At 33.2% G+C, this 13,415-nt stretch overlaps 1 protein-coding gene across 5 annotated transcripts in view; it reads right to left on the bottom strand.

Annotated features, from left to right (window-relative positions):
* The window catches only part of BANK1 (B cell scaffold protein with ankyrin repeats 1), a 301,537-nt gene that overhangs the window by 200,361 nt on the left and 87,761 nt on the right, over positions 1-13,415 (bottom strand). For 3 of the 5 annotated variants that reach the window (XM_012436541.3, XM_012436539.3, XM_012436543.3), the window contains exon 6: positions 2,912-3,020. In XM_012436541.3, coding sequence (XP_012291964.2) covers positions 2,912-3,020 — 109 coding nt within the window. The remainder of the gene's footprint in view (positions 1-2,911; positions 3,021-13,415) is intronic. The other 2 variants (XM_012436540.3, XM_012436542.3) reach the window with 1 other exon arrangement.

The raw sequence follows: 13,415 nt of genomic DNA on the forward strand, positions 1-13,415 counted from the left end.
TTCTCTCTCCAATTCCCTTAATTAATATATATATAAAGGTAACTTAAACTGTATGAGCAATTCAATTTGAACATGATGAAACACAAGTGCATAGTATTAAATACTAGATATTCTGAAGCGGACATTGATCCAAGACTAGGGTCGAGGAGGCAAGTCAAACCTTAGCTCAGTCATATTCGCGTCGTTATTGCATATTCTTATTACAAATATTATTTTGTATTTTAATTAGAAATTAGAGCTTAACGTTATGGAGATTCTTTGGCTCTATTATATATAGGTTTAATAACGTCTGTTACACAATAATACCCAGCAATAATGATTCTGAATGAGTTATCTGGATTATATCAACTTTTCATTTTTAGCTTTAAATTTTTTTTTAATTTTGGAATTTTTTTCAGATAAAAATTATCATTAAATTCTAGTGGTGGCTCAAAACTTTCATATACTACTATCTTTATAACCTTTGTAAAGAGAGGGTAATCTTTTCTGTGCTAAAATTCAATATAAAGATGAATTATTTTGCTGGTCTGAAGTAATTATGGGTTAGCAAATTTGACTGCCCATTGAAATCACCTGGGAAACTTAAAAACTAATGATGGCTGGGACCTACTCTCAGATTAATAAATTGGTATAGGGTATTACTTGGACATAGGATGTTTAAAAGCTACACAAGTGATTACAATATGCGGCTAAGTTTGAGAACAGTTGCTCTGAAGTCTTGATAGGTCTGAGGTGGAGGAGCATCAGCTTCACCTGCAAGCTGCTTAGAAAGGCAGATACTTAGAATGTTCCCCAGCCCTTTTGAACCAGATTCACGTTTTTAGGGGCTCTGATGTAACCCATCCAGAGTTCTTCATCTCAAAAGTAAGAGACCAAAATTGTCTCAGCTTTTTTAGCTCTAAAATTTGTATTCCACAATCTAAACAGTATATTGAGAGGAAGTTTTAATCTTATCTAGAATTCTTTACTTATAAAAACAAGAGACCAAAACCATTCCATCTTCTCCATCTCCAGAATTTTGATCCAGAAACCTAAGCAAATATAATGCTGAGGAAATCTGTAAAATTGTGTCGTAATTCCATCTTCACAACATTGTATGCACTTTCTCTTGTCTAGAATTTCTTTTCCCTTTCTCTGTCCTCATTGGTTCCCTAGCTTGAATGAAGGTTATGACTACAATCAAATGGCTCAAGACACAAACGATTATAGCTAAGGAGATGGGTCAATTAATAAAGCCATAAGGTGAGGAGTGGGTTGTGGAACAAAAGTTCTAATTAAGACTTTTGAAATAACTTCCAAATAAAACTGAACTGTTACCTAGACTGCTTTTTATTCAATTAGGTATACATTGAAATATCATTCAAGCCAGGAAATACATTTATAGTAACATTAATTTCAGATGGTTGTATTAATAGATGTGCCAAAATTTACATAATCAATCTATCTTTGGAAGATTATTTGCATTCTTTTGGCAACCATAATCATTTAAGACCTAGGTAAAAATCCCTCTTCCTTTTTGAAGCGCACCCTGAAAAATAATGTACCCTTTACTTAAAATGTGGTTAATATAATCACTACCACAAAGTTATATCTCACTGATTCTTTCTATAAATACCTGTATATTATTTTTCTCCTATAATATTATGTGTTGTAAGTAAAGAATCATATCATGTCCCTTTTCTATTCTCATCTAGCATTTAATTTTGTAAGTGAATTACATATTGTTAAAATGTATATTGGAAACAAAAATAAAATGTCACTAATCTCACAAGAGTACTTATCCACAGCTAGCATACCATTGACTTTACTCCCTAATGGAACCTCACCATTATACAGCTTCTCACGTATCTAGGTGAATCACAAGCAGCTATGCCTTAGGACTCCTACTCTTTTTTTATTTCTGTCTTGAATCCTGCCAGGCTGATGAAAAAATTGCTTTAAGTAGCACAAAAACCCTACAGAAAATAAAACTTTGCTCATTAGTTTTTAATATATCAACATTAACTTCTCATATTCTTTAGCTTCATGTCTGTCATATTCACCATTACATCTCTGCCTTAGTGTTTCACATATAGGTGGCATATCAATGAGTTAGAAACAGTATGTCAACAAACTATGCGGGAACAGAAAAAGTTCTAAAATATACTACTGATTTCACGATGACATTTGGAAATAGAATTTTTCATGTATAGCTCCTATATATACTTTTCTTGATATCTGTATTTTTAACCACATATATAATACATAGTTGTTGTAGAAAATACAGATTCAATAAAATGAAACAAGATGTCATATTTGAAATTGTACAACCCAAACATAACTACTGTGAACACTAGCTGCAAATCTGTTCAGACCATCAATTTATATATATAAACCTATATGCTGTTAAATGTACATGTACTTTTTTACACAGATGATCACACTCTCTCTCTCTGCTACATAGCCTGCTTCTAATTCACTTAAGTATACATCAAAACTTCACTCTGGCAAGCAAATACATTATCATAATATTAACTTCTAATGGTTGCATTAATAGGTGTGTGAATATATATACAATCACTTATCTTTGTAATATTATTTCCACTTTTTGGTTATTATAAACAATAATATGATGAACAATTTCTATCATAAGAGTAGTTGCCCAAACATTTCCTTAGAATAAAAGTCAAGAAGTAGACTTGTTAATTGCAAAAGTTATGTGCATTTTTAGGGGCTTGTATTGAAAAACAAACAAAAAAAATGAACATTCAGAAGTTTGTACTAAGGTACCTTTTCACCAGGAGTCAGGAGTTGTCTAAATCATCTCATCAGCAGTGCAGCTACCTATATTTTGGGCTATAACATTTATTAAAGGGTTATATAGAATGGAATGTTATATAAAGAATAATTGATGCAGCTGGAAAATACTCACATTTTTTTTGAGAGTAAATTTCAGTTTGAAGAGATTGGAACTCATAATATGGTATCTCATGTTTGAATACGGATGTAAGGACATCGTCAAGTGCTTCAATGTCATTCTGCTTTCAAGGGAAAAAGAAAATTTTCATTAGGTTAATTATTTACATAGAAACTCACTTTAATGCAATTTAACAAAAATTTATTAAGTGGAGTAAACAATGGCTAATCTTCAGTAATACTGACACCTTTTTAGAAAGAATAAGTCAGAACATTAGGGCCTTGCCTAAAAATCAATTATTAAGATAATAGAAAAATGGATTCAAGAAATAAAAGTGTTTGCTTTTGGATAAATAACTATAACTTTGCTCAAATACAAATTTTAAAAGAGAATTACAATAGGTCAAGGGTAATAAGGAAATTTGTTTCAGTAATAAATTTTGGTAAAAATATATTTTGCAGTTTAACAAGTGAAATAATAAAATGATGAGTCTTTTTCTTCAACTTAAGGATTGAAAGTGAGATGGTTTTAAATTGTATTATTGCTGTGTCTAAGTAAGGAAAAATATTTATCTTGGCCTTTCTTTTCCCGTGCAGATACAGAACTACTATATTCTACTCTATTTCCCTAACCGAGCATTTCTGGAGCAGCCATCCAGTATTCAAATGTTCTACTGTCCATGATATAACCTATTACAAAGACCAATATTCTTTTCCAGTTGTGTTATGTGATGCTATGACTGGGAGTGAACTGCTCAAGATACAGATGATTTCAGCTAAGGAGGTGGACCAATCAAGAAAGTCACGGGATAAGGAGGACACTGTGGAACCAAAGTTCCTAATTCAGACTTTTGAAAGAATTTCCAAAAATGAAATTAGAAAGATTGTCAATATATAATCACAAATTAAATAACTGGATTGAACAAAAGGATATTTTTGTTCCTTTACTTTTTAAATTCAGAATTCTGGGTGCAAGTAATAAAGTGGTTTAGGTCTCCCTGGATTTCTTGAAAGTCCTACTGAGAAGTGTAAAGAAGGACTGAAAAATCCTTTTCTCAACTTGTAACTATGTAACGCAGAACGAACCCAACATTCATAAGCATGTAGCAAACACCACAGACTGTGCAAAGCCCTTAGCTTTGGAATATATTTTTAAAAAGAAGAAAAAGGAAACATGTGACAACAAGCTCTGACTTCTAAAAATTCAGTAATGTAATCACACATGGGCAATGAAGAGTCCCAGGTACCATGTTGAAAGTCACTATGAGTTAGGTATAGTGTGGGCAAAAGGAAACTGCCTCAGTTGCAGAGAGAAAGAACTGGCCGGCAAAGGCTTTATAGAAGACATGCTCCAAGCTGAGATTACCATGCACACAAGGAGCATTTTAGACTGAAAAGCAAATTGCATAAAGTCATGTAGCTATCATAATGCATAGCCTGGTTAAGGACTCTGGGTACTTCCATAAGAATACAGAAGAATGAGAGATAAAAAGGAGGTGCGCATTTCAAATAGGGTCTTGAACACCTGCTAAGTTTGCAATTCATCTTGGATGTAATAAGTAATTGTTTCATGCCTATTAATGCTTAATGTGGAAACATTTATTATGTGAAATAAACTTATTTAGGTTTTAGCATGATTATGATTGTTTATGGAGTTGAGTACTGATATTCAGTGGAACCAATCCTATAAATGAAGATGACACAATTTTATATTAGCTATTATTACTCTTTTAATCTCTTCAGGAAGCCTTTGAAAGGAGCAGAGGGGCAAAAAATTATTGGTAATATGTTCACACTTTATATTGAAGCTAAAAAATGTGTATCAGGAATACAAACTGATGAAATCAATTTTAAATATATGAAAATCATAACACTAGTTTGTAAATTTTCTTTAAAATTTGTGTCAATGGCCATGACAGTTCTGCATAGCATATTATCTAGCCATTGTCATTTTTACATGAGGAGATACTTTCACTATTTCTTTTTAAAAATATACAAAATCTAGTGGGTAGAGGTTGGTGTGGCATAGAGTTATTATACTCACATATAAGTGAGGTGTAAAATAGTTTCTGGGATTCCTTCCAGATCTGAGATTTTAAAACACAGATGCAAATTCAAAAGAGCAAGAGTTCCCACCAGGAATATGAAAACTACCATTTCTCATGCAGGGTAACACGGCACTTTAACATGAAAAATGCTACAGATAATATAATTGAATTTTAAAAATAAAGTAGCAACAATGTATTGAGAATCAGAAAAAAAGATCACCACATAGACAAAGACAATTAATTAGGAAAGAATATGGATAACTCTTAATATTCTAGCCCACCATAGTCAGTTGAATCATACCACCTCTATTTTAATTTACTAATCATACTCCTAGTATTATGCTTGCATATAAATAAGCGGTATATAACACAAAACAAAGATGTGAAAAATCACAGAAATGGCTATGAAAATTAACCCCAAGATTTCTCCCTAAATGACAACTTAACTAAAAATATCTGATTTGAGTAGTTATGCTCCTTTTAAAAGTTTCAAAGACACAATATGCATCCTTTCTAAACATTGACATTGAAATTTTAAAATGCCATAAATTAGACTTTTTCTTTTCTTAAAATAAATTGTACAACCCCAAGAACATTTGATGAAGTTGATACAATTGTACCAATCTTTTAAAAAGAAAGAGTAAAATAAAACAGTGTAAAGTTTGCTAAGCACAAATCACATTTATCCTAAGATTTTATTAATAAACTTGATGTGAAATTAAGAATAGAATAAAATGATGAAGTTATATTAGTGTTATTACTTTGTTATAGAAAATATTATATATCCATAATAAATACATATGTATGGATGCACATATGTATCTGTATTTATTGAGAACATTGGAAAAAGAAAACAGAAGACAAACGGAGACATGAAATAGCCAGAAGGCTGGTTAAAAAGCAATGCTTTATGTGTGTGAAGAAAGTGTAAGACTACTCCCAAGAAACCTTTTTTAGTTCCATATGTGGGAATAATGGATTGATGAATGTAACTTAAGAATAATTTGCATATGTATTTAAATCACAATTTTATTGAATTTGAGTGTTATATAAATTTATAGTTATTTCTGATAAACAACTTTATTATGATGATTATTTCTTCCTATAGAGAAAATATAATAATAAAGATATAAATTTTGTTTTAAATAATATTCAAAATTATGGACTTCACTTCTGGAAAGATACAGTAGTCCTACTTTCTTTTTCTCTCTTCCTAAATACAAAAAAAATGTTCAATTTTCAGTAGAAAATCACTTTTTATATGAAGTACCTGGGAGATGTCAAATTGATTGTAAAGAAATAACCAATAAAAATGCCAACATCAAGGAGACAAAGATATTAGAATTGTCTGTCAAAAGTTTGAAAACAGCTCTAGTAAAAAAAAAAAGAAAATAGTTCAGCCAGCAATTATAATCAGGATTGAAGCAAATAAAAAATAGAAAGCCTTATCAGGAAAACAGAAAGTCTCATCAAATAAATAGAAGCTATAAAGGAGAACCAACCAGAATTTTTATAACTGAAAATACAATAATCAAAATTATACCTCACTGGGTAGGCTTAACAGTGACATGAAGAGAACAGAGGAAACAATCAGTGAACTTGAAGACAGAACAATAAAAATTACTCAATGGGAACAATAGGAAGAAAATATACTGAAATAAATAAGCAGAGCTTTAAGGACTTGTAAGACTGTAACAAAAGATTGAACATTCTTGTGATCAGAGTCCCAAGAAGAGATGAGAATCAATCCCAGGAAGTGACAGAATCAATCCATCCAGAGGACATAGTAATCCTGAATATGTATGCCCAAAAAACAAAGCTTCAAAAAAATGTGAAGGAGAAATGGACAGAACTGAAGGGAGAAACAGACAACTCCACAATGACAGTGCTAACTTAAACACCTCTCTTTCTACAACTGGTCAACAGAAAATCAGAAAAAAAATGTAAAAAATGAAACACACCATCATCCAATGATCTAACCAATCAGCATCAATCCACATACATAGACCACTCCATCCAGTAACAGCAGAATACATTATTTCCAAGGATTTGAGAAACGTGTACCAAGATAGATCATATCCTGAGACATAAAACAAATATTAACAAATTTAGAATAAATCATACAGTGTCTTTTCTGACCACATGGAATCAAACTAGGAATCCATAACAGGGAGATCATAGGAAAGTCTTCAAACATTAAAAAACCAAACAACATGCTACTAAGTAATCTGTGGGTCAAAGAAACTCTGAACGGAATTTTAAAAATACATTAAGCTGAATGAAAGTGAAATACAACATATGAAAATTTGTGGAACATAGCTAAAAGAGGGCTGAGAAAATTTTATAATACATTGTAAAAGAGAAAAAGTCTCAAATTAATCATCTAGGTTCCTACTTCAAGAATGTAGAAAAAGAATATAATAAACTCAAAGCAAGCAGAAGAGAACAATAAATACAACAGCAGAACTCAAAAATGACAGTATAAAAACAATGAAGAAAAATCATAATAACAAGTGATTCTTTTAAAGGATCAATAAAATTGACGAGCCTCTAGCAAGACTTACAAAGAAAAATAGGGAGAAAATGCAGATTACAAATATCACAGATGAAACAAAAGATACCAGTACACACCCTGCAGACATCAAAACAATAAAAGGGAGTACTACGAACAATTCTGCAAATGTAAGTTTCAATGATTTAGATGAAATGAACAAAATACTTGAAAAGCACAAACTACCATATCACGTAGTTGTTTTCTATGTATCCTACAACTATATATGAATGTTTATCTAAAAATTAAGTTTAATACTAAAAATCCCCCCAAATATTTGTTACACAAAACTTAATTCCTTGAGAATATATAGATATTTACATAGAAGCACCCCATTTGAAGTTGAATTTCGCTCCTCTCTTTGATGAGGGGTGTGAACGCTGATCACAATGGCATCGAGAGGCTGTCTTTGAAGGCATTTTAGGGCAGTATCACATAATGTAAGTAGTTGGGAAGTATTTCAGATCATTGGAGTGCTGGGAAAGGATATGTGTTATAGGCATAAGTATGCAATGAGCATATTCAGACAGTTTAACTAGTAGTAATAACTACCATATATGGAGCACTGCTAATATGCCAGGCTGTCTATATAATCTATATCTAACTTTTATCACATCCTGCAAGGTAGATTTTTCTAACTGTCTACTTTTATAGAGGTGATGATCATGGTACAGAAAATTCAGTAACACCCAAATTTGTAGAGTTAATAAGTGGTAGAATAAGGGTTCTAACTTACATCTTTACATTCTAAACATACTAAATTTAATCCTACATTCTAATCATGGAGAGAAGAATAAAATCTGAAATAGTACTTAAACAATAAATTATGCTCCCATGGCTTCAACATGACCACTGCAGTTCCCAACATTATATTGATGTTTAGCCAGAAAGAGCAAGGAAAGTGATGTGTGTGGGAAGTGGGGGTGCTGGGAGAGTGGGCCACAGCCAAACATACCTACTATTTTTCTTTGTTTAATCAGAAAAGCAAAAGTTCCAAAGACGGCCCCTTGTGTCTTGTTGAAAACCCTCTCACATGACATGTCTAACTGCAAGGCTAGTTAGAAATGTTGGAATCTGGTCTTTCAAGCTTCCATAAATGGAGGTAGGCCAAGAAGAGGGCTTTTAAGCATTGATGATAGGCAAAGAAACCTCTAAGTCCAGTCACAGAGTATTAATGTAATTTTAAAAATGCAGTAGAGAAAGACAGTAATAATAAAGAGCCTTAATTAACAAGAGACACAATTTTAGTAAAATAACCATAGGAGAATTGTGAAATTTTCGTAACAGGAGACAAAACCCATTTTATAATTGTAGCATTTTTGCTCTTTACTTTCAAGTATCTAAAAGGAAAGTCAATGGTTGAGCTGAAAACAGCCTTGCTATTCTTACAACAAACTGCTGCGCTTGTTTAAGTTTCACTAGTAAAAGAAAGGTCATCTCGTTTGTTCCACTGTTCTTAAACGTGTGTCATGAAAGCGCCAAAACAGCCATTTAAAGTGAAATTTGATAGTTCACATATCTTTAAAAAAAATTCTTACTGTAACTTGTAAAGAAAATGATAAGCAAAAGAGCAAAGCAAGTATTTTCTAGGGTTATGCAAAGACTTTTTTTATTTAAACTTTATAAGTGCTCAACCCAAAGCAGTTAATTTAAAATAATAATTTAATTGTATAAATCTAAAAAATATATTTTCTTTTATCAACTTAATTTCTGTTTTGAATGAATCATTTATTTGAATTGCAATATCTGTGACTACAAATACAAAAACAAACATAAAACAATGCAAATGGTTTTATATGTGTTATTGATTAGGTCTTCATAAAGCCACAGAATCTTTTTAAATATTTGGAAGTGGTATTATAACATAAAGAAGATACGTTTTGAGATTCAAGAAGCCTGCATTTAAATGACTGCTCCAGGACTCATTAGGTATGAATCTTAATAACAATTAACTGACAGAATGTTTTACAAGTTTAAATGTAATATTATAAATGTAGCTATGTACAATTTCCAGTAAAAATTAATTCAATTTTCTCTAAATACTATTATGTGAACTCTGGGATATAAAAATTCATGACATGTAATCATGATTTAAGAAGAGCACGTAAGTCTAGCAACAAGGAGGCCTGACCCTCCAAACTGGCTTTTCCGCTGACAAAACACATAGTCTGTTTATTATTTCTAAATTCTTAAATTACATAACACATGGCTTTTACATTAGTTAGAATGTAGATTTTGCTATTGCAACACAGAGACCCAAATGATAGTGGCTTAAACAAGAAAGAAGCCCTAGATTTAGGACCCCAGGCCCTTTCTGTCTCATTTCACTTTTATATGTTATCTTTACGGTACAAGAAGGTTCATCCATCACTTCCTTGTTGAAATTCAAACCAGTCAAAAGAAAAAGTCAGTGAGGGAGAGAGCATGACTCTACCTGTCTTTTAAGGACATGCTCATGAATTTGCACATATTGCTTCCACTGACGTGCCGTGCCTTTGGGCACCACTTAGTGGTTTGACTACACCTAGCTGCAAGGGAGGAAATGCAACATTTCCATGTGCTCAGATAAATGTTACATTACACTGTAAGAAAGGAAAAAGAAATACTGGGGAATGACTAACATCCCCATCAATCATGCAAAATGCATGAACATCATAATTTATGTAAGGACAATCTGATAAAAGTTTTCTTAATACACTTCTAGAGTATTGACTGAAACTTGATTGTGCTAAATTTTTCAACATATTGTTAATTCATAATGTCAAAAGGTCTCAAAGTTTTAACTTGACCAAACCTGAACAGACTCATTAATGGAGATACTTAATGACATTCATAATGTAAGAGACAAACCAAAGTGTTTCTATGGTGGGAATTAAATGAAGTATAAGAACCATGCCCTTTCTCACCTTTGCCTCTTTTTAGTAACAATTTCTTAACAACGTCCTGTTAAATATCAGACAAAATTTTAAAACAAATATAGCAATAACATACTCAAAACAATGTCTCTCAAAGATGCTTTCTACAAATGATGCCATGATTTATTGAAAATACTTTAGAAATTTCTTTTTTAGTTTGTTTTGGGAGCTAGTTTCCAAGCTATGTGACAGAATCCATCTTGTTTATATTCATTTGATTCTTTCCTTTCTGGTACTTCCGTTCTTTGCCTTGCTGTTTCTGCTTCAGCCAGTAGTCCCGCTGCCTCCTCAAAAAGGGGCTGTGCCTGTGCCAGTGGCAACTAGAACAAAGGACTCTAATAAGTGGGTCACTTGAAACTGGGTGGGAAACTTAACGTATACAATTATTTCACCTCCTATTCACCCAACAAAATATTTATTGAGCATACATGTGTCTTATAGTGTCCTTGGTCCTGGAGATAAAACAGAGAACCAAATAGAGCCATGTACTGAATAAGAATATTTTGGTCAATGACAGACTTCATATACAACAGTGGTCCCAAAAGATTATAATAGAGCTGCACATGGATGCACCTTTTAAAAATATTTTATATTACATTGGTGTGTTTTCTGTGTTTAGACATAGTCAGATGCACAACTACTTCCCCTTGTGTTATAGTTGCCTACACTATTCAGTGGAACAATGAACAGTGGTTTGTAGTCTAGGAGCAACAGGGTACACCAGGCCTAGGTGTGTAGCAGGTTATACTCCTAGCCTAGGTTTGGATAAGTACACTGAGTGATCTTTGCACATAGTGATGTTTGCACAATGATGAAATTGCTTAACAATGCATTTCTTAGAACATTTCCCCATTGTTAGCCAATGCAAAACTGTAGATGGTATCTTTGCCCTTATTGACTGTAATAATGAAAGGCAGTCATTAATTTGAGAAATGTCACTCATATAAATGTCAAATTAGAATATGATTAGTTTTCCAAAGAGATATACAGGGAGTTGTAGAAGATCAGGGAAGGATTCACTGAGGAAGAGATTCTAGAATTAAAATTTAGAAGAGGAATTAGAATTAACTAGGCAAAAATAGTGAGAATAAAGGGGAACTGGAAAAGTGCTTCAGTTAGCTAGAGGAGCAAACGCACAGTTCCCTGTAGTAAACTGCATGGCATGGTCCAGGAACTAAGCCGACCAATGTGCCTAGAATACATAGGGATGTAGAAAAGTAAGATTAAACTGGAGAGAAAGAGAAGAGACAGTCTCTGCAGGGCTATATGGCTCATGTTGGAATCCATAGAAGTGCTGGAGTAGAATTCCATGCCGAGATCTTTCTCTTCAAAAGAACCTCCTAGGCTGGGTGTGGTGGCTCAGGCCTGTAATCCTAACACTTTGGGAAGCCTGAGATCAGGAGTTCCAGACCAGCCTACCAACATGGCAAAACCCTATCTCTATTAAAAATAAAAAAATTAGCCTGGAGTGGTGGCAGGTGCCTGTAATCCCAGCTACTAGGGAGACTGAGGAAGGAAAATCCCTTGGGTGCGGGAAGGGGGCATGGAGGTTGCAGTGAGCCCAGATCATGCCATTGCACTCTAGCCTGGGTGACAAGAGTGAAACTCTGTCTCAAGAAACAAAAACAAAACAAAACAAAAGCCTCCCAGACTATGAATTTGAGATAGTAGGAGGTGTGTAAGAACTTACGGTGGAGGACCAATAAGGAGGCTATTATAGTAGTTTAGGCAAAAGAAAAAGTGATGGACTAAAGTGTGAGACCTGGAGAGATATGAAGAGAAGTGAGCAATATTTGGTAAGTAAAATTGATATGTATTAGTATGAATTGAATTTGTAGAGCAAGGATGTAAGAAGTTTTAAGGAGACTTTTATGTCTGTGGTTTTTAAAATGGACTGATGATGATGCATTTCCTGAGTAGAAGAGCACTGAAAAAAATGAGATTTAAAGGGAAACCACATTTGGAATATATCTTAAGAATTAATGATATAACATGCAGAGGGAATATTTATCAAAAAATAGAGTCTGAGAATCAAAACTTGATCAATTAGGAACTTTATTTTATAGGTCACAGATTGAAGAAACTACAAAGAATATTGAGAAGGAAACACTATGGAAGTAGAGGGAAACCAAGAGAAGACGGCTCATGGAAGCAAAGAACACAAAAAAATGGAATCAGGACAGGAACTTTGGTCAACAGTGTTAACTGCTGCTGGAAACTCATTAAATCAACAAGAAAAATGTTCATTAGATTTGTTAGGAGGGACTTGAGCATAATTGATGTATGCTTCTTTGTGTTTTGCTACCTAAGGTACCAAGATTAACAAAATTAAAGGCTGACCTATGGGGAATTGGTGGGGGTGGGGGGCATTCCTGGAAGTTACATTTTCTTTTCAAACATTTATTTTACTTATTTCCTATGTTTTGATTTGGTTTACTGTAAAAGCCTACTTTAAGAATTCTGAAGATAGTTTAGAGTTCCCAAATTGTATATCTACTTTATTTCTTTATCCTATTATTGATATTGTACTATAACTGTTATTAGTACAGAGGCCCACAAGATTGCATGGTGACTTTTAGAAAATACAAGCAAGCATATTTTTGGCACAGAAATGTTTCAGTCTTCTAATTTCCAAAGAGTTATTGATGATTTGAGGTTTCTTCTTATGAGAAGCAGATCCTCTAATTTTCTCTAAGTACCCCATTATGAGTAATAGTCATAAAGGAACATTATTAACTGCATTTGACTTGTGCTTTATTTTTTTGAATTGTTTTAAAACATTACTTCTGGTTAAAGACATGAACCCTCTAAAGAAGCAGGTAGTAAAAGCGGAGCCTTCCCTTGAATGGGGTTAGTTACAGGCAGGACTCGCCTCAGCACACAATCATCCTCTAGGATGATCAAAGGTGATCAAAGCCAGCCTCAGCCAGTGAGACAGGCCCACATAAGAAGCACGAAGGTACCTACGCAACAATCTTGCATGATCTGCACATGTACTCCAGAATC

Source organism: Aotus nancymaae, unplaced genomic scaffold (genome assembly GCF_030222135.1).
Source record: "Aotus nancymaae isolate 86718 unplaced genomic scaffold, 86718_ANA_hifiasm-v0.15.2.pri h1tg000033l, whole genome shotgun sequence".
NCBI classification, from domain to species: Eukaryota; Metazoa; Chordata; class Mammalia; order Primates; family Aotidae; genus Aotus; species Aotus nancymaae.